Source organism: Arachis hypogaea, chromosome 15, assembly GCF_003086295.3.
Source record: "Arachis hypogaea cultivar Tifrunner chromosome 15, arahy.Tifrunner.gnm2.J5K5, whole genome shotgun sequence".
In the NCBI taxonomy this organism is placed as follows: domain Eukaryota; kingdom Viridiplantae; phylum Streptophyta; class Magnoliopsida; order Fabales; family Fabaceae; genus Arachis; species Arachis hypogaea.
Genome location: NC_092050.1, coordinates 206,068 through 233,551, shown reverse-complemented (window position 1 = coordinate 233,551; position 27,484 = coordinate 206,068). Strand labels below are relative to the sequence as shown.

The 27,484-nt window shown below is 35.2% G+C and overlaps 2 protein-coding genes across 12 annotated transcripts; both read left to right on the top strand.

The window, feature by feature from the left end:
• Positions 1–1,335: 1,335 nt before the first annotated feature.
• Positions 1,336–18,312, top strand: LOC112747321 (kinesin-like protein KIN-14B). 10 transcript variants are annotated; one of them, XR_011872630.1, is made up of 23 exons: positions 1,336–1,750; positions 2,918–3,041; positions 3,609–3,695; positions 3,877–4,047; positions 4,144–4,250; positions 4,666–4,797; positions 4,909–5,087; positions 5,545–5,706; positions 6,861–6,952; positions 7,896–8,044; positions 8,323–8,496; positions 9,021–9,167; positions 10,335–10,496; positions 10,943–11,014; positions 12,529–12,584; positions 12,696–12,909; positions 13,579–13,770; positions 13,860–14,051; positions 14,794–15,144; positions 15,622–15,720; positions 16,593–16,648; positions 16,720–16,878; positions 17,449–18,102. XR_011872630.1 is itself a non-coding variant. In XM_072217391.1 (23 exons), the coding sequence occupies exons 1-23, from the start codon at positions 1,565–1,567 to the stop codon at positions 18,187–18,189; spliced, it is 3,363 nt and encodes a 1,120-aa protein (XP_072073492.1). In that variant the 5' UTR covers positions 1,336–1,564; the 3' UTR covers positions 18,190–18,312. The 10 variants fall into 10 exon arrangements, 8 of the variants coding, with proteins under 8 accessions (XP_072073492.1, XP_025651060.1, XP_025651062.1 ...); XR_011872631.1 differs by having other exon boundaries at positions 17,462–17,980; XM_072217391.1 differs by lacking the exon at positions 17,449–18,102 and adding an exon at positions 18,175–18,312 and having other exon boundaries at positions 16,508–16,648.
• Positions 18,199–27,484, top strand: LOC112747322 (uncharacterized). 2 transcript variants are annotated; one of them, XM_025795280.3, is made up of 18 exons: positions 18,199–18,336; positions 19,149–19,330; positions 19,420–19,519; positions 20,268–20,312; positions 20,442–20,609; positions 20,678–20,762; positions 20,848–20,954; positions 21,231–21,311; positions 22,331–22,383; positions 22,460–22,562; positions 23,474–23,617; positions 23,960–24,056; positions 24,236–24,461; positions 24,564–24,657; positions 24,826–25,830; positions 26,175–26,267; positions 26,391–26,561; positions 27,085–27,484. In XM_025795280.3, exons 1-18 carry the CDS (start codon positions 18,295–18,297, stop codon positions 27,202–27,204), a joined length of 2,916 nt encoding a protein of 971 aa, XP_025651065.1. In that variant the 5' UTR covers positions 18,199–18,294; the 3' UTR covers positions 27,205–27,484. The 2 variants fall into 2 exon arrangements, with proteins under 2 accessions (XP_025651065.1, XP_025651064.1); XM_025795279.3 differs by having other exon boundaries at positions 26,391–26,674.

Below are 27,484 nucleotides of genomic sequence, written 5' to 3'. Positions count from 1 at the left end.
ATCATTTATTATCAATGAGAACTAAATTAATATATTTTTTAAAGATTAATTAGTTTGAAATTAAAATATGCAAGTATCTTGTCATAGTTCAACTCTAAATAGAATTAAGAATATATATTTTGGTTCTCAAAGAATTTTGGATCAGATGCTTTAATTTTTAACTAAAATTAATTATTCAATTGATTTCTAATAATTAATTCCGTCAGTCACTTAGGTCTTTTATTTCGTCAACTTTAATCGAGGATAAAGTAGTCCCTGACAACTCTAACAGAGGACAAAATAGTCCCTAACCTCCTTTATTTGGAAACAACATTGTTTTCTTCCAATTCTATTATATCTCGCAAAACACTGACAATTTAACACTCTAACTTTAAGCTACACAATGCACACTCTGCAACTTCAATGTTCACAAGAAGAAAAATTCTCAACTTGTTCTCAACTAATTCATACTCAGAAAACTAATAACTATGTCTCTCAAATACTTGTCATCTTTAATGGATCTCGTGAATCTAGACAGCAAATCTGATTAAGATCCGTCATCGTCGTCGCTATCTCCCTCCTCCTCTGCCCTTGTCCACCACTCCAATCGCTTCCTTCAGCTTTTTCTTCGAACCAATGTTTAGTAATCACTTTAGTTTCTATATGAGTGGCAACAACGACATTGCTCGTTGTATTGAAAACTTGGATACGAGGTCGAAACTGTCTGCCAACTTGGATTTCGAAAAAGAAGGAATGAAGCACTAGGGTCTATTTTAAATTAAATGAAAATTTGCATATGATGTCGAAAGATAATCTTTTCATAATATTCTAATGTCTAACAATCTATATTGCTTGCCGAATAGTGGAAAAAGCCGTGTCCTTGGAGTAGTTGTAGAACTTGATCTTGAGAATGTGGTGGACGTTGTCAAGGTTGGAGGTGATGCTGTTATTGAAGATGTAGAAGGAGATGCGTGGATGAAGTACAGAAAAAGTGGGTGTACCAGTCACAGAGATTTAAGAAATATGTGATCCATAACATGTTGAGGTAGGTGCGACATGCATGGTAGTTACACCATAACTTGATCTTGGAGTTGAAGAAGAGGAAGGAAAAGATGAAAAAGAAAGTGAAGAAGGAGATTATGAATGTTAAGGTTGTGCGAGATATTATGAAAATTGGAAAAGAACATTGTCGTTTTCTAACAAAGAAGTCATGGGTCATTTTGTCTCCTATTAGAATTGTCAGAGACCATTTTATCTTCCATTAAAATTGACAGAGCAAAAAATCTAAGTGACTGACGAAATTAATTGTTAAGAATCAATTGAATAATTAATCTTAGTTGAAGACTAGAGTGTACCAAAATGGATAAATAATCTAGAATTAATTATATATTATTACAGCCCAAGCTAGCACCGTAATAATAACGATGACGAAATCTCAAAAGCTCCCCAATTTAGTGGAAAGTGTTCCCTTTTCCGTCTTCTTTCTTCTTCCTCCTCTTCTTCTTTTTTTAATTTCAGAAAAAATTATATTTACAATTGCAATTTTCTCTTTGTTGAGAGAGAGAGAGAGAGAGAGGTTACGTCAATGGCGGACCAGAGGAACCAATGGAGCTGGGACGTCACCGGCTTCGAGCAGTTGAAGCCGCAGTCGCCGGAAGGAGGCAATCAGAGGCTGAATGCGTCGCCAACGAGATGGCAGTCCATGTCCTCCTCTCTACCTCCGCCGCAATCCGTGGCTTCCAAGGTTCAGCGATTGAAGGACAATGTTAAGGTAATGTGTTTTTCATTTCCATGCATACCTTCCTTCTTCTTCTTGCTCGTAGTTGAAACTGGAATTTTAGTTCTGAGCTTGTTTATTCGTTATTTCTTCACTTATAAGTTAACGAACGGTTCTTTATCGGTTTTTTTCCCGGGAGAATTGTAGTGACTAGAAATGAGTTAGTTTTGGCATTTGAGAAACTTTATTTATTATTTTTTTTGTTCGATTTCTTTGCAGTTTTGGAAATTTTTTTCTCAAAAAGAATATAATGTAGTTGGAATAAGATAGCATGGTGATTAAATTCGTAGTGTTGAGAAGGAATAGAATTAGATGGAGCGGAATAGAGTGGAGTGGCATAATTGTTTCATTCCATTTTGGATATATTCTACTGCAATAGAAAGGAATAATGATTAAAAAAATGTCATCTTTGTTATAACATGTTCTTTACGTTTTCATTTTACTGATTCAGAAAATGACACTTGCCTTTGCTTCTCTGCTACGCTTATCGCATTGCATTGCTCTGCATCTAAGGAGCATGACGAAATTCTTGTTGTTTATGTGTCTTCGCAACTGCTCAGGTTTTGTTTCTGTGTTTCGAGGCTACGGTTTCGGAACTGTAGACTGTAGTCAGTGAAAGAGAATAATTTTTGTTGAAATTCATTACTGTATGGATCAAGATGGATAATTGAAAAGAAAATTAATAAAATCAGTTAGAAACTAATTTGGGTCAAAGCAGTATTTTTTTTTACCTTAAAGTTTCATGAAAAGAAAAAAAAAATCTGAAAATAATAAGGTTGTGATCTTGTAAGATGCATCCGAAGTGAGAACTATGATATTATATTTTGAGAGTAATAAGACTATTATGTTATTTGCCGACCAGGAAATAGGCACTGCCTTTTGGAAATCTTGTTTAGGACAGTAGAAAAAATGTATTGTTTGGGTGTTTGGGTTGTTTGTAGTAGGTATTAATTTCCAACCTCCATATGACCATGTGCTAAAATTTTTTTGTATATGTGCTTTTTCTGAAATGCCTTCATATCATTTGAAGTACTTGTACATTAAACAAGCTCGGTTGATGTTTTGAATATTTTTGTTTATGTGGTGTCCTGTTCAATGTTCTCGTATCATGCAATATTTGTTTAGGCATGTCTTAATAATCTCATCAGGTACTTTGCACAGCTTGCTAGAAAAAACTACTTGCAGTTAAGACAAGAAGCAACTGAACTTCAGGCATATGCAAATGCAAAGCTTGATCGAGTTACACGATATCTTGGTGTTCTTTCTGAGAAATCCCGCAAGTTAGGTACATCACTATATTGTATTGATTTACGGTTCTCTAGATATGCAGAAGGTGTAGGTCTGCCATTTTTCTTATTGATTCTTTTTCTTGACTGGGTCAGACCAAGTTTAGATGAATTGAAGAATATAAGTGGGCATTTATGGAGAGAGAAGTTATAAGATAAGCCCTCTTTTGTAAATGTTATGTTGAATAAGCTGAACTGCTGAACAACATTTGGATAGGCAAATATAGGAGTGCTTATGCTTGAAATATGAACATTTATGTTGCTTAGACTATTTTTTTATCAATAGGCTTATCGTTGTAATTATTTTTTAGTGAGAGTACATAAGAAGTACATAGTATATAAGGTGTAATAACTCAACAAATATTTTTAAAAGGGATTTTCCATTCTCTTCGATAATGAGAAGAACTTAATATTAATAAAAAAATAATCTAGGTAACAAGTTATTACATCTTATATACTATGTACTCGTTATATACTCTCACTACAAAAATAATGACAATGGTAATGACATTTATTTGCTCTTGTGATTTTATATCTTGAATTTTATGGCTGTTTATGATTGCTAGATCAAGCTGTCCTTGAAACTGAAGCAAGAATATCTTCAATGATCTATGAAAAAAAGAGATTATTCAATGACTTATTGACATCCAAAGGTAATTAGCATGTGTAATTTCCTTATTATTGTTAGTTTCTTTGTATTGAGTTCAGGTTTTCCTCAAAGATAATGTTTATATATTAGTAATGTAATGAAGTATATTGTTAGTGGAACACACAGGTAATCGCTATATTGCATGTTTAAGCATATTCAAATGTGTGCTTTGATATCATTTGCAGGCAACATACGTGTTTTCTGCCGCACAAGACCATTATTTAAAGATGAAGGTCCTTCAGTCATTGAATTTCCCAATGATTTTACTATCCGTGTAAATACTGGTGATGAATCTTTATCTCACTCCGAGAAAGATTTTGAATTTGACAGAGTTTATGGTTCTCATGTTGGACAGGGTAAAGTTGTATTTTATTTAACATCTTTTTTGTGTTCAAACTTCAAAACCTCTTGCATGCTTTTGAATTACCTTGTAATAAATATTCTGTTTGCAGCTGAGTTGTTCACAGATGTTCAGCCACTAGTGCAATCAGCATTGGATGGATATAATGTTTCAATATTTGCATATGGACAAACCAATTCTGGAAAGACGCACACAATGGTTATTCTTTCTGTCTTTCACCTTGTGTGCATTGTGCCCTGGGCATACTTTTGGCCTGTGTTACCTAGATTATTTTTTATCAATAATAGGCTTATGATTGTAACTATTTTTTTAGTGGGAGTACATAAACAGTACATAGTATATAAGGTGTAATAACTCAACAAATATTTTTAAAGGGGGATTTTTCATTCTCTTCAACAATGAGAAGAACTTATTATTGATAAAAAAATAATCTAGGTAACAGCCTGCTTCTCAAAAGAAATAAATAGTTGCATGAAGGTCTTGAATTCAATGCTAATTGAAAAATGGAAATCCTATCTGATAAATGAAGTCAATTATTTTACCCATTCTTTCACTTAAAGTCAAGAATATTGCGCCTAAATTTGTATTTTTGATGTTCATTCATTGTTCTCAGGAAGGACCAGACTATGATCGAGGTCTATATGCTCGTTGTTTTGAGGAGCTGTTTGATTTAGCCAACTCAGATTCAACTGCCACTTCTCAGTACCAATTTAGCATTACCGTTTTTGAGCTCTATAATGAACAGGTCCTGTTCTCTTTTACTTACTATATACAACTTTTCTGGTATCCACTGTTTGCTTCCTGGTTTTGGTTGGCATTAGATTATCAAGGCCTTCTTTTTTAAATGTTCCTGCAGGCTAGAGATCTTGTCTTGGTGTCAGGGAAAAGCAAGCCTAAAGTCTCTTTTGGATTGCCTGAATGTTTCATAGAACTAGTGCAGGAAAAAGTTGATAACCCTCCAGAGTTTGTTAGGGTTTTGAAAGCTGCATTTCAGAGTCGAGGAAATGATACACTAAAGATTAATGTTTCTCATTTGTATGGTCTAACTTCCCTGCTCACAACATACATGCTCATATTGTACATTGTTTCATGATTTCAGTTTGTTTTTGCATGATATACTTCAACTGATAGCTTATTTCCACTAAGGTAGTTGGTGATATCAGTGCACTCAGGATGTTCTATTATAATATGTATAAATTTTCTTATTTCGCAAAAAAAGTTTTGCACTTGGTTGACTCGGTTAAGTAACAATAGAAGAAGGAAGTATGTAATGCATGAATCGTAATAAAATAATGGCCTAATTAAGCAACAAGATCCATTAGTTTGCCTTAGGTTTCTTCAAATTTATTACCATGATAATATTCTAGGGTAAAAAGTAAGTGAAAGATTTTTGTGCGATTTTATGTTCATCTGTCCTGTGTTAGTGGTTTTTTCCTTGGTACTGTTCACTAATGTAGACAAGTGCCTTTCTCTAATATGCCTTCATTTTCAGGATTGTCACAATACACATATTTCATAACAATTTGATCAACGGTGAAAACTCATATAGCAAACTCTCTCTTGTTGATTTGGCCGGAAGTGAAGGTTTAATAACGGAAGATGATAGTGGTGAGCGTGTCACAGATTTGCTGCATGTTATGAAGTCACTTTCAGCGTATGTCATTTTAATTCTTAACATTTTTCTTCTCTTTCAACTATATGTTTTATTTGCCTACTAGCCAGCTAATATTTTTTTTTGTCTATTCATGTGATTTGGTTCAAATGTTATCTGTTATCCTAGATTTTTGGTGGTTTGTCTCTTTTTATTACATGGTGTAAATGGTGCTTGCTCAACATTAGTTAACTAAAAAAAAAAGACTTCTTGCTGTACCACAACCTAGCAAGCTTAATTTACTTTTGGTAGAGGCGAATAGGGTTCATTATATGATCCTTTTATTACCAAATGGTCTAGAGTTCAATCCATTCTTCTTAAATGTTACCATGCAACACATGGTAAGGGAGCCTATACATTCATGCTTCAGGCTGAATGATTTCTTGCATGAGGGAACGTCTTAGATAAAAGAAAAAGTTATTTTAAGTGCCTTATTCAATAGTTTAAGTTTTGGGAGAGTTAAGTAATGGTCTCTTATTATAACTAATTCTGCTTGGGGAATTAATCTACAAATAGTTTGCCTTGTATGACTATATCAACTTTGTATTCTCCTTAGGGGGCTTGTTTCTGTTGATATGCCGGTCAACAAAAATTGTACCAATGAAATAAACTACGCTAGCTTCTGTAACAAATGCCAAACAATCTATTCTAATAGATACCTGCAGAATGATGTTCAGGTTGGGAATCGATTTAAAACCCCAAACTGGTGCCATCAAATATTAATAGGTAGTTTCACATAGAAGGACAAGCAATTCATTGCATAGAGAAACAGCAACAGAACAATGTTGGAACAGATGGGGGAATGGATTGGAATGAGTGCACCACAGAAATGTAATCCAGTAGTAATAGGTGGAAACATATGCATTATGCAAGTTATCGCAACCCAAACCAGAGTTTCTCCAAATGTATAACTTATGAATAAACCTACCCTTTTTGTGTTGTGAAGTCTACGGTGTGTCATATGTGCATGCACACAGACCCGTTTGAAATACTCTTTGAACCACAAATTAGGTGATATGCTTAAAATCTACAAAACTGAATCGTAACGTGATTTCTCCTTGTAAAATCATGATTTCCGTTTTCATTCATGTTGAAGTGTTATAGAAAGTTTAGAAATTTCTCTCATTTCTTGCTGCATTTTATATTTGTCTTTACAGTTTGGGAGATGTTTTGTCTTCTTTGACCTCAAAGAAGGATGCTATTCCTTATGAGAACTCATTGATAACCAAACTGCTTGCAGACTCGCTTGGTAATTCTTCTTATTTCTATTTATTTATAAACTAATGGTGGCATTTGTGTACTCTTTATAGAGTTAGAGAAGAGACAGTAGAGAGAAGAGAGAAGAGAGAAAACTAGAAAGAGAAGTAGGAATTGATAATTATGAATAATGAATCACAAAAGCACTGAATCTGTGCTTGTATACATAGAGAGGAGTGTGTTTTCAGCTAGTTAGTGAAGAGGGGCAGGAGAGTCAATACACACTTAAGTTAGTCAGGAGAATCTGAGTTGGTTAGAGGGAACTGTGGTAGCTGGCACTGTCTTGACAGGTCAGTAGCCACTTCTAACTTCTAGACTCTTCTAGAGAATTCCCTAACTCCTATTACTCTCCTGGTCATTGTACATTAGATTCTTGATATATTGATGACAATAATAGATTGTCTGTGCTTGTCGAGATGTTAAAATGCTTTGACATGTTGGCCCTGGTGGTGGTGTTTTGGTTTGTTAATATAGTGATATCTTATCTGTTTGTAAATTCAAGCTGGATAGTAAAGGTCTGTGATGAAAACGATTACTGAAATCTGAACGAAATTTTTACAGCACATCTATAAGATAGGTAGTGTTGTATGTGGAGGATGTTGGGCAGTGAATGAACCCATATATGCCAATCTGTAAAAGGCATACAGTAGTCCAAGTTTGGTGGTATAATACTAGTAAAGTGGGTTTTTACTCCATCTATGGTTTTTGACTTATTCCACCAATGGATAACTTCTTATCCCTCCACTGTGTAGAAAAACTCTGTTAAAAGTGTGAAGTGACACTGTGAATATAATCTGTGGTGCTTTCGTTTGCCATAGAAACTGATTCTCAATATAATTATTTATATTGCATTGTCATGATTTGGAATTCTGTTATGTTTGCTTAAATTCAGGCACATAATCACCTTTGTTGTAAATTCTCTTTGATGTTTATAGGTGGGAGTTCAAAAACACTGATGATAGTGAATTTATGTCCAAGTATTTCAAATTTATCCGAGACATTATCGTCTGTCAGTTTCTCTGCCAGAGCACAAAATTCTGTACTAAGCCTTGGAAACCAAGTTACAATGAAGTGGGGAGATGATGTATGTTCTTCCCTATCCCCATTTCTTTCTTTGGCCTTCATCCCCTGCTATCTTCTGTGTGATTTGAAATGTGATTTGCTAGTTTAAAAGAAAGAGACCATATAATGCAAGATTGATTCATAGATGTGGTGTAACTGATTAACCTGGTTAGAATTCAGTTCACTATACTTTTCCTTGTATTTGTCCTTCTGACCTTACAAGTCTTTTTAGGTCATTGCAACAAAGAGTTCAAGATTACAATTTTGCTATTTAGATTTAACGTGTCATGGCTCTTATAGGCGAATGATTCCCGGAAGGAATTGTATGCAAGAGAGAAAGAAGTCCAAGATCTGAAGGAAGAGGTTCTGGGACTTAAGCAGTTGCTTAAAGACGCAAATGATCAGTGTGTTCTACTCTTCAATGAAGTTCAGAAGGCATGGAAAGTTACTTCTACATTGCAGACAGATCTAAAGGTATGGTAATTTATTTGAGTGTCATGGATATGGTGGCAGGTTTCTAAAATAGTTTGGCAATGTTGCTTTCTCCATGTAACACACTGTAATGATGTTACTCTGGTAGATAACAATATATTCTTCACATGTGGCAAGTAACAAGATTCTTGTTCAGCATTTGAATGTTTCTTATGTGGCTAAATAAACACAACCAAAATATTTCATTTGTTGCAGTTGTTTATATATATTTTTGGGCTTGCATTCTTGGTGTGCATTTGGTCAATTACAACTTCTGCAGATGCCATGTTATATTATTTGTTCTCATCAAATAGTAATCTCCCTCCCCCCCTCAAAACTCCAATCTGATATATTGTTGAAAGAAGTCATATATGCTTTGTTCTCTTGAAATATATAGATAATTTTTCACTGCAAAATGTTCTTTGGTTTCCACTATTTTGCAAAAAATCATTTTGTCCTTTCAATATTTGATTGTTACTGTTGAACAAAAGGCTTGCAATGTTTTACATTGTTGTTTCTTTGCTCAGGCAGAGCATATTCTTCTGGAAGATAATCATAACATAGAGAAAGAACAAAGTGCTCAGCTTAGAAATCAAGTTTCTCGTCTGTTACAGTTAGAGCAAGAACAAAACTTGAAGATACAACAGCGGGATTCAACCATCCAAACCTTGCAGGTTGATATCCTATTACAAGGAAAGCATTCATTAGACATTTCCAGAAATGATTTATCAAGTCCAATTTATAAGTGTTCTCTTATATAATGATACTTTTTTTTCTGATATAAAACTTAGATGTTCTGAAAATGATGAAAATGAGCTTTTTATGCAAAAAAATTGAGGCTTGTTTCACTAAGTGGAGTCGGCTATATGGATAAAAGATGTGAGAGTATTTTGTTGTGAATCAGTTTAACATTCAAACCAAAAGCATTTTATATTGTTTTTCTTTTAATAGTTTTACCAGTGTTTTTTATATATATATTGGACAACTCTTACATCTCATTAATTTTTCTATTCATGCTCAAACCATCTAAGTCAATAATATTCTACCATATTTTCTCCAAGAGGCACTATTTCAACTCTCTCTAACGCATCAATTCCTAATTCTATCATCTCTAGTGTGTCCACGTATCTAATGCAGTAACTTCATCAAGTGTGTCCATTCATTCGTAATCCTTTCATTTCTTATGCTTTGACAATGTTATGAAAATAATGACATTTCAGGATCAACCTTTGTATGCAATTCAGCCACCTCTTATTGACTTATTCATCTTGGTTTATGATGAGATTTGAGTAGATGAATTATTGAGTTGTGAAATAATCATTCTCATGCAAATCACATTGAAGCTACACTTCCCTTCTTCTGTGTCTCTGCATATTCTTTTATCTTGCTAAAGAGGTTTGGGTATCACTTCCTGTATCCAAATAATCATTAAAGTTGTTATAATCCATTGTGATTTCTTCCAGTCATCACTTATCAGAGCACTGATTGAAGGAACAACCACTAAGCACAATTTTGAGATGCTCCCTGCATTGTCTTCCTTTTGCCCATTTACTAGATGTCTATTCTTCTGGAGTGGAAATTTTTGCAAGGATCCTTTTGATTGTGAGTAATATAGAACCGGTGGGCCAATTTGTTTAGTTTAGGTGCTAAACAAACCATGTCTTTCAAGTATTTCATTCCATTGTCTGTGACATGGCACTGTGGACCATGACCTGCAGCTATGAGCTATAGCTTTGTTGTATAATGTGGCGTTAGCAGCTTTTTTCTTTAGATGCATGTGATCTGTTTTCTTGATACTTGCCAGCTAATATACTTAATGTCTGTTTGTCTTTTTGTTACAGGCTAAAATTGGAACCCTTGAAGCACGATTCAATGAAGTTCTTAGATCCAGCAGTACTGGGTCAAATGGCATGAATTCCATTGGTAGTGGGAATGACATGAATTCTTCTACAGTAAACATGAAACTGGAAGCAGAACTCAAGAAACGCGATGCTCTAATTGAGGTCTGTTATACATAACAATTTATCTGACTGGAATGCTTCCTATCCTTCAAGTAGGATTCTAGTTATTGCTTTAGACTCTTTTACTTCTTTTTTTCCCCATCAAAACATCTTTTGCACCCATGTATTCAACTGAGAAAATTTTTGCTAAGCAATAACTAGTTGGTCAAATGGCACCAATTCTTGTAAATCTTGGCCTGCCCCCGATGAGATACTTGCTAACCGTCTTAATATTCATGAAAAGGGGAGAATACTAGACCTGCAACTGACTCTTTTGGTTTTCTCTTCTGATAAACTTTCTAGATTAAAAGATCTGCTATTTTACTTATCCCAAAAAAGGAAGCATGCAAAATAAAATTGCGTCATGCCATAAGTGAATGTTTATTTTGTAGGATTCTTTTGCTATATTAAGTTTTGATGTGCTTAATTTTCAATTCAATATTTTGCAGAGGTTGCACGAAGAAAATGAGAAATTATTTGATAAATTAACAGAGAAAAAGTCTTTGTCTGGATCGCCTCAGGTAGGCAAATTTTATTTCATAACAAAATAACTGTTCTCATTTGTGGTGGTGTATATACATATATTTTGTGTGCATATTAATTAACAAGCTACATTGAATAACTTCATAGTTCCAATAATTGGATTTAATGTTCACTATAACTTCATAGTTCCAATAATAGGATTACACCAGGGATCATCCTTAAGTCTATATCTTTTCACATTAGTCTTGAAAGTATTCACATAGCACATCCAAGAGCCTGTGACATGGTGCATGCTTTTTGCCGATGATATTGTCCTTATGGGAGAGTCAAGGGAAGACCTAAATAAAAAGTTGGACTTATGGAGAAAAGCTCTAGAAGTATATGGTCTGCGCATAAGCCGTAGCAAGACGGAATATATGGAATGTAAGTTCGGTCTGAGAAGGAAAAACTCTAATATAGAGGTGAAGATTGGATAAAACACCCACGAAAAGTTAAAAGTTTTAAGTATCTTGGGTGCATCATATAGGATAATGGAGAGATTGAACAGGATGTAAATCATAGGATCCAAACAGGTTGGTCAAAATGGCGGGGTACATCTGGTTTTATATGTGACAAAAAAGTGCATTTCAAACTTAAAGATAAATTATATCGCACTGCTATAAGACCGACTATGATTATGGTACGGAGTATTGGGCGGCCAAAAGGGGAGCACGAACATAAGCTAAGTGTGGCAGAGATGAAGATGTTGAGATGGATGAGTGCTCAAACACGATTGGATAAAATAAGGAACGACGATATAATGGAGAGAGTTGGAGTAGCACCCATTGTGGAAAAGATGGTAGAATCGCGTCTTAGATGGTTTGGACATGTGAGAAGAAAACCGACAGAACATCCAATTAGGAGGGTGGGTGAGATGGAAGATGGACAAGGAGTGAAAGGCAGAGGAAGACCTAAGAAGACCATCCTTGAGATGGTCAAACGAGATCTACATGTAAACGGTCTCTCTGTAGACATGATACATGACAGAGCTCAATGGCGTCGTTTGATTCATGTAGCCGACCCCACCTAGTGGGACAAGACTTTGTTGTTGTTGTATAAAATTATCTTCAAAATATAAGTAAATGTTGATGTTGATATTAGAATAGTTATATATAGATGTTCAATTTATTTATTCTTAAACTTAATATGCGTGATTATCTTGATGTCATGATAACATTCACGGGTTGGGCTAGTACAGTTCATACATTCACAGGCGAAAAATACTCTATGAAAAGAGATCTCCTAATTTATAAATATAACTAGATTATTTTATTTTATCACTATTTTCCGCTATGCCTAATTCTTCTGTATTCTTTTGGTGGATTGTAAAACTTCTTCATGTTATTCTCTTCACTAGATAAGTTCTCAAATTCTGTCTCTTCTATGTTGGCTTTCTTTGAGCATATATATGGGATAGATAACACAACCAAAAATAGTGACCATTATTTTATTGCCTGCTTTCATGCTGTCTATGTAGTGTTTTTGTTTGAAAAAATTCTTCCTTTATTTACAGTTTTCAAGTACATCATCCAAGGGATCAGTTAATGTTCAGCCTCAAAATATAGGGAGGTATATTCTAATTTAGTTCCTGTAGGTTTTGTTATTGTATTTTTTTCAAATCATATGATTCTGGTGATTATTGGCTATATTCTCATTGTTTGGAATATGGAATGATCCCAGCAATAATACAAGATCTCGTTCCATGGATGTTCTTCCTTCACCCTTGGTGACAGATAAAAATGCTGGCACATTTGCTATAGTTAGATCTGGTTCTGAGAAAGATAAGGTTACCCCAGCGGGTGAATATCTTACTGCTGCCCTGAATGACTTTAATCCAGATCAATATGATGGCCATGCTGCCATTGCTGATGGTGCAAACAAGCTTCTGATGCTGGTATTATATTGATATGTGTAGCATTTATTTTGTTGAGAATGGATGAATTATAATGTGTGTGGAGATGTGTCGTATTTTAAGCCTTTTTGGGGGGAGGAGTTCTCGTAAAATCCTTATCACAAGTCTAAAATTTAACAATTCCATGTCTCTGGTAATCTGCTAATTACTCATTGGATGGTACAGTTCCTAGATGCACTGAAGGTTTTGGGCAGATCCGCATTGTGAGTTCCATTTCTAGTTGCCAAAATTTGGGCTTAAGAATTATACTCAATCAAGCTTGAAAGTTTATAAATATTTAGTTTTTTTAGGTGTTGTGATGATTATTGGTTTGTTTAATTTATTCTGATATTCGAGACAGAAGAGAAGGTGTACCTGGTGAGACAATAGAATCCCTTATGAATGAGAAAATAAAATGAAACAGTAAGATTAAATTGCTAAAAAAATACCTCTTTGCATATCAGGAATTGAAATTCCTTTAAATGCAGAGAGAATCAATGGAAGGCCATAAACACAATTATATCCCATAACAAATGTAAGAGCAGACCAAGACACCCTTGAAAAAATTTGCTCTGATGTTGATTGCTCTGCATCTTCTGTCTAGACAAAATAAAGTACGAACAGCATGATAATATCCATTACACTTACAGGGTAGAAATGCAACGATTGCAGGTTCTAGCTGCAGTCATTAAAGGTGGTTCCTTCAGGGAACATGAGATACTTGCTGAAATTAGGGATGCTGTTTTCTCTTTTATTCAGAAAATGGAGCCAAAGCGAGTAATGGATACAATGCTTGTTTCCCGTGTTAGAATCCTCTATATACGATCTTTGATTGCTAGATATCCAGAGTTGCAATCCATTAAGGTAACAAAAATTTGGTATGTATTTGCTGGTGTTCTAGTAAATTGAATTTGGCGCGGATACTCTGATTAATTTGCATATTGGATTGGAAGGTCTTGCCAGTTGAGTGCTTTCTAGAAAAGGCTAATTCTGGACGCAGTAGAAGTTCCAGCAGAGGGAGTAGTCCTGGAAGATCTCCTGTGCAGTATTTTGATGAGCAGATTCGAGGATTTAAAGTGAATATAAAGCCTGAGAAGAAGTCCAAATTTTCATCTGTTGTTTTGAAGATTCGTGGAATCGATGAGGTAATGCCTACATCCTCTAATCTCCTTTTTGATGATTAGTTTACCGATGTAGTTTTCTCTTTTGATCTTTGAGATCCATAAAAGAAAAAGAGTAAACCGTTGTTTTAGCCCTTAGAAGATTAGCTTGTAAGACAGCCTCTTCTCTTGGCTTGAAGCGTGATTAAGCATTGATCTACTTTTGCCTTATGTTGAAATTCCATCTTTATTTAGAAGAATGAATGTAACAAGGATCAAACTCTAAATTTGTTGGTCATAGAAATATTGATACCATGTCATTAAACCACTTATCCCAAAAGTTTAAGTTGTTAAATAGAAGTTTATGAATCGTTATATTATCTAATACATTTCAGAAATTCACCCAAAATAAGGGACTATCGTTCAAGGGCCAAAATATTGGTTCACTCAAATTAGATATTGCAAATGTTTTAGGTAGTTATTAATATGTGTGGAATGCTATACTTCACAACAAATCAATCTTTTGAACGTCAAAATGGTGGTTTATATAAAAATCATATACCACTTATCCCTATCTCGTGTTTTCACCTTTGTAAATGGCAGTTATTAAAAAAATTTTCCATGAAGATACATTCATTCTTTTAATTTGATTGAGGCTTCTTTTCTGCTACCATACTGGCTGAAAAATTCAATCTTTGAACTCAAGTCACGGATAGAATTTTTTTTTTTCGTTTATTTCTAAAATTGTTGTTGCCATTAACTTTAAAATTTGAAGTAAACTGCACAGGACACCTGGAGACAGCAGGTAACTGCTGTAAAGTTGAGGGAAATTACTGAGGAAGCGAAAGGTTTTGCAGTTGGAAACAAGCCTCTTGCTGCACTATTTGTACATACTCCTGCAGGTGAGCTGCAGCGTCAAATTAGAATCTGGCTTGCAGAGAGCTTTGATTTTCTCTCTCTTACTGCAAATGATGCACCTGGGGGATCAACTGGTCAGTTGGAGCTTATTTCAACTGCAATTATGGATGGTTGGATGGCTGGACTAGGTGCTGCTCAGCCTTCCAACACCGATGTACTTGGCCAACTACTACTTGAATATTCGAAATGTGTCTATACTTCCCAACTGCAACACTTGAAGGTATGCCTCATCTTAAATCTGTCTGGAGAATAGATTCAGTACAATTCATGTTCTCGACTCCTGCAAGAAGCCTTGCTTACATTGGGGCTATGTGTAGAGAGATGGTCAACTCAATGGGGTGATGCACTTTCCCTTTGTTTTGATAGTTAGCAAATGGCCAATGAGCGTCTTTGGTGCAAAAAGGGTTTCACAAGTAGCATGCTTTGTTTTTCTTCTAGAAAACTTATAGGAGTGTGTATCTTATACTGGTTTTGTTTTCTTGTCTCCCATTTCTGATATGACATTTTATTTAAGACCAAAAAGTAAATCCTGGTTTAAGAATAGAATATGAGGTTACTTTGTGTATATGGTCATCCTAAATCCATAAATGATTTATTTTTACTGTTTGACGAAAATGTCACTGAAAATAATCTGCTTTTGTTATTTATAATACAGATCATGTTTTGACTCTATGTTGTACTCCATTTGGGTTATCAGGATATTGCTGGTACCCTGGGAACAGAAGAGGCCGACAATGCAGCACAGGTGGCTAAGTTGCGTTCAGCTCTAGAATCTGTTGATCTCAAAAAAAGAAGGGTACTTTTACTTTATTTAATTGCTATATCTCATGCACACATAATATTTTACAAACTGACTTTTGGATAGTTTCTTCATGAATTAAAAGAAAAGATTCACTAGTTACCATATGAATGAAGGTTGCATCACTTTCGTGTGAAATTTTAATATGAACAACTGTAGTGCGGTATTTTGTTTTAAAATTTTCACTTTTACACTTTTAAATTGATTTAATAAGAGCAAGAGCAAGAGGAAGTGGAAGTCCCATAACAGTATAATTGCTTTTGTTGCCACAAGCTTATTCTCGGACTTCCAGAGTGTGTGCGTGGTTAGGGGAGAAGATGTAAATGCAATATGTACCGGTTCTTGTGACCCACTCATGCACCACACCAGTTAGTTATGACCAAGGAGCTCTAAGGGGTTGTTTGTGAGTTGAGTTTGGACGAAAATGGAGAGCTTGTAGCACAATCTATTCTACAAGCTTTCCTTTCCCCTCCCCTTCCCTCCAAACCCTAACTCACAGACAACGTCTAAAGGATTCTTGGGAAGCCGGCATCCTAGGCTTCAGTTTGGTAATTGCTTCAGTTCCTTCTGAGCAGAAAAATAGGTGATTCAAAGACGGGGGAAAATGTTGCATTTGACAACAACTTCCATTCTTAAATGCTGTTCTGTCTATTGTCAGTGTCACACTTGGACCATATTAAGTTTTTGCGAAGTTAGGGTAGATGAAGCTTAACTTAAAGAAGGATCCTGATGCAATTTCTTAAATAATTATCATGTGCTCACATTGATTTCTTATCATATTTAGATTTTACAACAAATGAGAAGTGATGTAGCTTTATTTACACTGGAAAATGGTGATTCACCTGTGCAAAGTCCTTCTACTGCCGCAGAAGATTCACGACTGGCATCTCTCATTTCACTTGATAGCATATTGAAGCAAATAAAGGTTTTAGTTTCTTCTAAAAATCTGGTTTTAACTTGAATAAAAATAATAATTTTAACGTGTATTTTATTCAGGATATAACAAGACTTTCTAATATGAATACCATCGGGAGAAGTAAAAAGAGAGCAGTGCTAGTTTCTCTTGATGAACTAACACAACGGATGCCTTCCCTTCTTGAAATTGATCAACCCTGCGCTCAGAGGCACATCGCAGATGCTCGCCGCATGATTGAGGTATGCAAAGTGTTGGTCTATCGGGCTACATTGTACCCCATTCATTACATGCTTATGGTCATCATCCTATTTGTATATGGTTGTCCACCTTTTGCCCTGTTTTTTAAGAGTATTTGCTATACACATCCAAGTCTTTTTTGTTAACCAAGTTGGTCTAACATAACAAAAATCAGTTACGGCTAGCATTATTCCAAATCTTATTGTTTAATTCGTTAATGACCAAATAACACTGGAATAAATTAAAATTGTTTCATCAGCTGGTTGGGTTTGCAACCGAGTTAAATGCTAAGGAATGATTGGATACAAATTAATTTGAAATGATTTTCTCATTCCTTGTTTTTAAAATGAAATTTGATGCCCAAATATAAATACGATTTATGATAGAATATTATGATTTCTGATTCATTTACCAATCCATGCTAGTGAGACCAGATTTGGTGGTTGTGATGGTGTTTGTTCAATTTTGTATGAAATTTATGGATTTATTATATTTTTCTTTGAGGTCAACTGGGTATAGCCTTTTTCCTCCAAGGTTTTAGATTCCTAAGCCTTTCTACCTGTATGGTGTAGTCAATTCCTGAAGATGAAAGCAGTATAGGCAAACCAGTAACAGACCTGGGTTCTGGCTCTGAAACTGATGTGACACAGTGGAACGTCCTCCAATTTAATACTGGCAATACCTCACCATTTATCATCAAATGTGGAGCAAACTCAAATTCAGAACTAATAATCAAAGCTGATGCTCGAGTTCAGGAACCTAAAGGAGGTGAGATCGTGAGGGTCGCACCTAGACCATCCGTGTTGGAAGATATGAGCTTGGAGCAAATGAAACAGGTATTTGCGGAACTACCTGAGGCTCTAAGCTTGCTTGCTTTGGCAAGGACGGCAGATGGCACTCGAGCACGATATTCTAGATTATATAGGACTTTAGCCATGAAGGTTCCATCCCTTAGGAACCTGGTCAGTGAGCTTGAAAAAGAGGGTGCCCTGAAAGATGTTAGGACATAACCTTATGATTGTGAACTAACATGCCTTGAGTCAATTGTGTTAATGGCTACAGTTCTTGGTAATCTTAATTTACGATAGTTATTATGCATGCAAATTAATTTTGGTGTGTATTTTTCTGTATGGAACTAACATTAAGATTTGGGCAATCGGTTACAAGAGGAAACCTTTTGCACAAACCATTGGTTGGAGAATGCAAACTTGTACATGTTTTAGGCTTGTTTACGTTCAATGCTGTTTTAAATAAAATTGAAGGAAATGAGATTAACAATTCGATATGATGCTAGCAAGGTGGTTAGCAGTTAGCACAAAAGAATGAAAGATTTGCTTCCAATTTCTTTGGAGTCAATCTTCCCAAGCTGAAGGCTTTGCCCAAGGACGTTTGAGATTGTGTGCAAAATGTAGCTCTCCATGACAATGGATATATGTCAGTGTGTCACAAATACAGCACAGGTTATTCTCCTTTCAGTAAGACTCAAATTTAAATGACAAACTTCTTTTCGTGATATCTTTTGTGAGACATATTGTTTGGAAAGAAGTTTGGTGATATTATTTTGGAAGAATTTGGATCTTCTAAATTTTAAATTTGTATTTTAAAGGGTAAAGTATGATCTTTTACCCTTAAATGATTTTTCTCTCATATTTATTTTTGGTCTTACTATAAAATAAATGATGAGAGATCACATTTTACTCTCTAAAATAAAATTCAAACTTTAGAGAATCCAAATCCATTTTGAAAAGAGGCCCAGTGAAAAAAATTCAAGAAACTTTGAGAATTGAAAGACTTGTATCATTTGATTCAAAGAACAACTAATCATGATCTCATGGCTAAAATTACTGTCTCGTAGAACGACTTCAGCCTACTTCATCATTTTATATACGTAGATAAAAACCAAACCAATTAACTTGGTTTTTTTGTTTCTTTTATATGTAGAGACCAACAAAGGGTCCTCCTTTCTTATCATACGCTACCATCAAACTATTTTTTTTCACCAAAAAAATATCTCAACAAGAGCACATCAAACTATTTATAAAGCTCCTTTTTTGTTTTGGTCTCCGTATTTTTGTGTTGTGACAGAATCCAAATGAAAGCTTAATAACATCAAACAAAAAAAAACCTAATAATTAGAAAATAATACGAATATAATATTTTTAATATTATATTTTCCTTTTTCACAACAAACATAATACTTTTGTTCGGTATGTCGATTTTCAAAATCAATACTTTTGTTGCAAATAAATAAAAACAAACATATGATGAGCAGAGGCAGAGAAGCAGATGCTTTGATTCATTGCTTTCGCACTCGGAAAAGAAAATGTCGGTGCCTCGAACATCGTGCACTAAGCTCACACTCATAACGGTAGGAGCAGTCATCTTGCAGTTCTTTGGCCTCTCCGTTTTCCTCTTCGCCTTCTTCCCCGTCAAACCCACCCTCTCCGGCCACAGGTACTTCCATTCTCCATTCAGATCTCCCAAACCTCTTTTCCCGCCAAATACCCATTCCTCATATTTCAATTCTTTTTTTTTTTCCCCAGTGGTTTGGAGAGTCTCCGACCTCCATCCTGCAACGCTGGTGGCGCTTCAAATCGGAGCGAGGCTTCTCTGCCTCCTGATCAGCTCAGGTCGTTGTATCAGGTACTCCATTTTGATTTCTTCGGTTTTCTCGGTGGATGCGATTGCAGATGCCGATGTAGATTGTAGCTTCGTTTTCAGATACCAAGTTTGGAAGTTAACTGCTTTTAGCTAACCAACTAGCCAAGAGCAGTGGCACAGCTGACATTTTTGAAGGGTTACTTAAACATCTAGTTAGGGTTCAAATACTGGCAGTGTGTATGAAGGGGGTTTCTTGGCTAGCATCCATGCCATTTGGGAAGTTTTCCGTGCGAAATGATTTTAGTCATTACTAGTTGCAGTAGATTACTGTGTATTTATTGTACTCTCTAAAAGTGTATTGTGAGTTGTATATATGAAGTTGGGATTATTAAATGATTTTATGCCTTTCATTTCTAATACAATTTAAGTTTATAAGACTGGGTTGTGTTGTAATAACAACCGGTGAAGGCTCAAGATGGCACCTTCTTTTAAGTTTGGTTGCTGAAATGTTGATCGAAGATAGGCTAGACTGGGAAATAGGGATGTTCATTGGAGCAGAAAGGAATGCTGTTTTGAATTGCAGTGGAAGTCACCTGTTTGTTTCTATAATTACTAGCTTCTGGGTGAATTTTGGAATATTAAGAGACTTGTATTTTATGTGGCAAGGTTTAGGATTGAATGTGATATTAAGAGACTTTGTTTTACTCATACAGATGATTTAGTTAGTACATTTTGTGCTTTTGGTACTGGTTTTGTTTTCACTGAGAAACTTAGAATTGTTCTCTTGTAGGAAGTATCTGAGATCCTTCCTCCATATGATCGACTCATCTTAATGGTATGTGAAGTTGCTTGAGTCTCCTCTATTTTCGGAGATTTTTTATTTGTTCATTATCTATTATGGTTGTCCATGACACTAGACATCAGTAAATATATTAGTTTTTCACATAAAATCATTTTATTGTAGGTAATTGATGCTCTTCCGGCAGAATTTGTGCTTGGCAAGAATGGGAAGCCTCCAAGAAAGGCTTTTATGGAAGCCATGCCATATACCCAGTCATTGTTGGCAAATGGTATGGCCGTTGGATATCATGCAGTAGCTGTGGCTCCAACCGTTACCATGCCTCGTTTGAAGGTTTGAGCCGTTGTGATTATGTGATATTACAAAAGCACAACCTAACATCTATGGTATTGGCATTTTAGGCAATTGTTTCTGGAGCAATTGGTGGTTTCCTGGATGTGGCATTCAACTTTAATACCCAGGCTTATTTAGATGACAATCTTCTTGGTTAGTCATTGTCTAGTTGCAGCAACCATGATCATATCATTCATTTTTCTGTGAACTGGTACTGAAATTCACTTTTTTGTTGCAGCACAGTTCTTTAAGATTGGGTGGAAAATGGTCATGCACGGTGATGATACATGGCTAAAGTTGTTTCCTAGTTTTTTCGCAAGACATGATGGAGTTGGCAGTTTTTTTGTAAGTATTCCATTACATGTAAGCATAAAGACATGATTTCATTCCCCATAAAGATCCAGCACTCTTGTGTCCATCAGAAACACTTTAGGCCATTTACTTTAAAAGAGTTCTGTTTTACCTCTTAGCTCCATTGGTGGACTGCATTAGTAAATTCTTACTTGTATGGTACATGGTAGTGTCTGTTTGCATAGTAGGTTCTTTCATTGGTCATAAGTTAATATAAGAATATTATTAATCCATTATTTTGCTTGGATTTCCTAATTCTTGTTGCCGCAGGTTAAAGATACTGTGCAAGTAGACCAAAATGTGTCTCGACATCTTGGTGAAGAGCTTAGCAGAGATGATTGGAACATTCTGGTTAGTAATTGTAACCACTTCATAATTTGGTCTTACCTAATGTTGTTGAATTGTGTGTTATTTTTCACCTGGCAAACTTGTACACTTCTTTCTGGTTAAAAATTTCTTCTCAACACCACCCTGCCCCCCGAAATTTAGAGAAGCCATATGCTTTACTATTATTTCCTTATTTGCATTTCTTTTCCCGTCAAAGGAGTAGCAGTTGTTTTCCTATGAACATTGGTTTTGGGTACCTTTTGCATATTTTTGAGTCTCTGATATGTGTTCATTGTCAACTGTGCAATTTTTATAGCATTTTGTGCGTGGTTTGGCATGTTTCTAAGTCCCTTCATTCATTCTAGAAGCTTGCTTCTATTCGCTTACTTATTTTTTAGTAAACTATTGAAATGGCAATAGTATTTCAAATATACTTTCAGTATTTATTGAACTTTTTACAGTGGGGTTTTTGAAGATTATTAAAAAAACAAAGACAGTTTTTATGTTTTCTTATTTTTTTGGACTTTGATTGCATAGACATTTTTCTTCATTTTCTTAAGCTATAATCACTTATTATTAGCCCTGTTTATGGATCTCTTCTTGGAAATCTTGAATTTTCCATGTCAACTTTACTGTTTATTGTTTTCTAACGTGTCAATTGCCAAGTATTATAATCAAAGTTGGAGTTAAGGCATATTCTGATTAGTACTTCTTTTTATTAAATGAGTTGATTCAATTCTACTTCTAAGTTAAAAGTATTTGATACCATTCTACTTTTTATATTTACTTCATACTCTATCTCACAGTTTGCTGGTTATCAACAATTTCTCTGATTTACTGATTTTAAAAGGCAGATATTAAATACCTAAGCTCAAAATTGTTGGTTTAGTGAAAGTTTGAGACCCATTTTGTTCTATAAGGATTCTTTATAATTGTATAATGTGATTTTGCATTTTTCTTCGATATTTCTTATTTAGCTGTTCTAAATTACATGATGCTTTAATTTTTAATTTTATATGCGCATTTTACTGAGTTTGTTTTAGATTCTTCATTATCTAGGCTTGGATCATGTTGGACATATCGGTGGCCGCAACAGGTATTGCCGCCAATTCATTCTATGCTCTATTAGCGTAACCTCATTCAGTTTCTAAGCATCTTGGAATTACTTTCAGTGTGTTAATGGTTCCAAAACTTTCTGAAATGGATGAAGTGGTGAAGATGATTCATACGAAGACCTCTCAAACCCTAGGAAAAGAGCAGGGACAGACACTTCTGGTTTGTCACTATTTTGCAGTTACTCTTTTAATTGTGGATTACAGAATTCGGTCCGGTTTGTAAGGCTTTTAGCTTTCTAAATGCTGTAGCACAAATCAAATTAAAAATGGTTTTTAATAAGTACAAGAACAACAATTGCATTTGGTAAAATAATTTTTTAAAATAAAAAAAAACTATAATAGACATAAATATATGGATAAATTTGGATCTTTATTAATATATGAGGTTATATTAGACATTTTAATTTTTGTAAGCACACGCAAACTTTGAAAAGCACCTCTTTTAGGTGCTTTCAAAAGCACCCCAGACTTTTAAAAGCCGCAAGTAAAAGCACGTGATCTTTTTTTTTTAATACACAAAACGAGGTGGTTGTCCTTTTGAAAAGCACAAGCATCTCCCCAAAAAACTTTACTGAACCAAATCTTCATATGACCTGTGTACACCTAGCAGTGGGCTTGGAGCTAGCAAGTGTAATTAGTATGAAGACAGGACATATGCCGTTGGATTTTATCTATTTAAGCTTTTAAAGGAGTTATCACATCATTTGATCCATGTAGCCGACTCCATCTAGTAGGATTAGGCTTTGTTGCTGTTGTTGTTGTTGTAAGCTTTTAAAGGAGTAAAACGCTGGCTTGAGTTATGCTGCAAGCATGCTTTAAGAACTAATTTAATTTACTGACAAATGGCCCTTGTCTTCATGTGAAAATTCTATGGTAATTTCGCGAAGACATATTTGTATTGTGTTTTTGTAGTTTTGGTATCAATTGAATCTAGAATATTTTGGTTGACATTACTTTGCGGTTTGCATTATAGAACTTAAATGTATTAATCATTGCTTATTAGTTATTATAGATATGAATTCCATTCATAAATAAAAATTTAATTAATGTCTGCTGGAAATTCTTACACAGGTTGTTGTCAGTGACCATGGAATGACTGAGACTGGTAATCATGGTGGTTCCACATATGAGGAGACAGACTCACTAGCTCTATTTATCGGCCTGAAATACCATGCCTCTTACCATGCATTCTCCAATCATGACACAGTATCTCAGGTAATGAAACTATACTTCTTGCTTATATGCTTTACCCTTGAGCTCTAACAGATATTGATAGTTTTCTTTCCTTCTCCTTGACTTGAATGTGCTGATGAAACCAATCCAAGCCATGAATAAATCTCTTCTATAGGCCAACTTCATGAATCATAACCCTTCCTACTAAAACTTAATTTGTTATTTAACTACTATTCTTGTTGGCTTGTTTCCCATCTTTGAACCTAAACCGCTACTACACCACTGTATCACTGACAATATAGTGAATACATCATTTAAGTTAACTAATCATCCTGCGTATTAGGAAGTTAAATATATGAAATTTATTATATTATTGTGCTGCAGGTTGATATTGCACCTACACTTGCTTTACTTTTTGGTGTGCCAATACCTAAAAATAATATTGGCATTTTGATCTCCCAAATGATGGACTCTCTGACAGGTTAGTTCTGTTTATCCCTCTATAGCTGTCTGTCTGTTCATCACACACTGATAGGACGGTGGTAGAGAATTTTTTGCCATCTGCCTTCATTGTCTATTCAAGCATAATATGTTTCATAACAGCAAAACTATCAATATTTACTGTTTTGTGTTTTCTCTTTTTGCTTCTCGGTGAACTAGATGAACAAAAGTTGAGGGCACTGCAGTTGAACTCATGGCAGCTATTCAGATTACTTCAAGCACAGTTGCCTGGTTTGTCTTGCAGAAATTTTCCATGTGATGGCTTTGTTTCCGATGGTGGACCCTCAGTTGGTGAATGCAAAGGTAGTGACGAGAAATTGTTTTGTTGCTTGTATTTAAACGCCGCCACTCTTCATGATGGTTGGAAGGCTAAAGTAGCCAACAGGTATGCTGCAATTTTAATGTACCAAGTTTTTAACAAGTTCCTGAACAAATATTTATTAACTATGTTTCTTAAAAAATATTCCATTTGTAATTTATCTTTTAGGTCTAGTCATGGAGAAGGCTACAGTGGCATTACTGCAGCATATAATGAGTTTTTGAGCAGAGCTCATGAGTGGCTATCACGCAAAGCAACTGATGTATGCATAACCTTCTGATTTGAAACTTTTGTTGACCTTGATAAGCTGAAATAATGTTTTATATATGGCTAGTATTAAGGGATGCCATCATGTTGTATGATTTATGCCTCAGTGCTTCTCTAAAGTTTTCTTTCACTTTCTGTTCTCTATACAATATAATTTGTGCAGAAACCAGTGAGTTTACTTGTTCTTGGACTTTCTGCTTTGATCACATCATCCTTAATACTGCTGAGACATGTATTCATCATCCACAAAGAAGTTCCTGCTGGGGGAATACAAGATGCTGGCAATAATATGAAGCAATGGAATTTGGATGAGGTTTTCATCTTGTTTAGCATCATCATCGTTGCAATGAGTATGGAATCGAGTTCCATGGTTGAGGAAGAGCATTATATTTGGCATTTTCTAACTGCTACCGTTATTTTGTTATTTCTTCGGAAATCAATAGCATCATCGAAACTTAATAAACCACATGATCATCTCAATTCAGTAAAGGGACGAAATATATCAGGATGCTACCAAATGAGTTCATTATTGCTTATTCTTTTTTGTGGAAGAATTTTGAGGGGCTGGCATCAAGGTGGTGTGAATTGGACTTACCTTCCTGACATTTCAAAGTGGCTTGAACAGGCTGGCAATCATTATATAACAATGATTCGTCTAGCATCATGTGTTATGATAATCATTTTAGCCGCACTTGTATTGTACTTCATGCAGTCCAAAATGAAAGTTGTAATGGTGACTGGTTTGAGCTTGTTGGTGTCGGGGTTTTTGATATTGCAACATTTCTTGAAACATCCAGAGCTCTCTGCAATAGACAACAAGGACACTACCTTATCGATACAAATATTTGATGCCATTCATGGAACCATATCTGTTATAGTTGCATTGATTTTGCCATGGACTATTCCCATTAAGACTCCTGAAATGTCCTCGAGATGGAACTCCTATGTACGTGATGCTGCTCCTGTTGAGACTCAGAGCATGGCAACAAATTTAGTGTTAAAAGATTGCTTGTACGTGGTGGGGTGCATGTACGTAACTTCCTGGTGTCTTCTGCAGTTGTTACTCCAACATCCCATGAATGCAATGCCGGTTTTCTTACTCTATGTTCAAGTTGTGGCCAGCATGCAAACTTTTTCTTCATGGCTACATCATAATCAGTGGGTTGAGGTTAGTTACAGGTTTTATGAATATTGGCTTTTAGGGTTAATATTTTGATGGTAGATTGACGTTGGGCTCTAGAGTGCAGTACTGTCATTGAAAATTAAATACTGGATTATATAATCACGAGGTGAAGTTTTTTTGTGGAATATCTGTCAATTATTGAGCTATCAATGTTCTCATCTTTGACCTGACTTTGTGCTAAAGATTGAATGTTTGTAAAATATGAATTAGCTATAGTTGTTAACTTGATATTTCAGCAAAATAGATATGCATTTTTTATTTTATTTTTGCAGTGAGATTTGAATGGGTTTGAAAATCGAAATCCAGTACTGATACTATGCATTTCTTAGATTACATTGCTGTACAGCATGGGAATGGCAGGACATTTTGCTCTTGGGAACAGCAACACGCTAGCTACCATTGATGTTGCCGGAGCTTTTATTGTAAAGTTTCCTCATCTTTTGTACTACTTTTCAAAGAGTGCATGATTTCCTGCATCGCATTTAATACATTAATGCTCCATGTGATATCCATTTTCTCATCAAGGTATTACTATTAATTTGCAGGGAATTTCAAGTCACTCAACCTTCCTTTCAGGTGTTCAAATGTTCATGATTACTTATGCATCCCCAATGCTGTTCCTTCTTAGTATGGTTATGTACATCTCCATCAAGATGTCAATAAATCTTCCAGTTACCAAGGAGGGAAATTCCGGAGAAATTCTCAAGAATCTTCTTGTATTTCCTTGTCTAGTTCCTCTGAGCATAAATTCTGTTCTCTTGACTTCATACACTATTGTCTTGCTGATGATGAGGAACCATTTATTTATATGGAGTGTCTTTTCTCCCAAGTGAGTATTCATTGAATCCTTGATGAATGGTTGAAATTTGAAACAGAGAGTACCGTTTATAATTTGATCCCTGATTTTTAACCATGAGTAATAACAAGGGATAATTTTGAGGTGGTGGTGGATGTGGGTTTATTTTGTGAATTGGTTTAACTGGTTCACCAAATTTCAAACTGGTCTAAACTGGTGCTACGGTGGCAATTGATATCCACATCAGCACTTTGTTAACGGTATTGAATAGACTGGTGGCAACGGAAGATCCAGCCTGATTCACTGTTAAAAATCTAAGAGACCAAATTGAGTAGTCAGTGAAAACTCAGGGACCAAAATTTTTAACATATCATTTTCTGATATTATGTTTATCTTATATTTCATTTAAGTTTTGAAACTTATAGCATTAATTTGTGTTGTAGGTACCTTTATGTTTGTGCTGCAACGGCCTGTGTGTATATTGGGGTCTTCATTGTAGCTGCAACAGTGAGTCATACATATGTGGTGCTTTTTCATCTGAGAAAGAGCTTCCGCATAACTAGCAAGGAAAATGGTACGCGCGATTAGTATTGAACTGTAGAAAAGCAATTTTGACTCTTCTAACTGGATTAAGTAGTTGGTAAATATTGATTTATTTATTTATTTATGTATTCTATTTTACATTTCCGCCTTCTGTTTTGGCTTTTGGGGGGACTTGGGTGACAAGGGACGGACATACTCTATTAGTCTCTGTTTTCATAAGTTGAGTTTTGAAAACGGAATTGATTGAAATTTGTATGAAGGAATTGAAAACGGAAGATATGTTTTGTTTTTTAAGTTAAA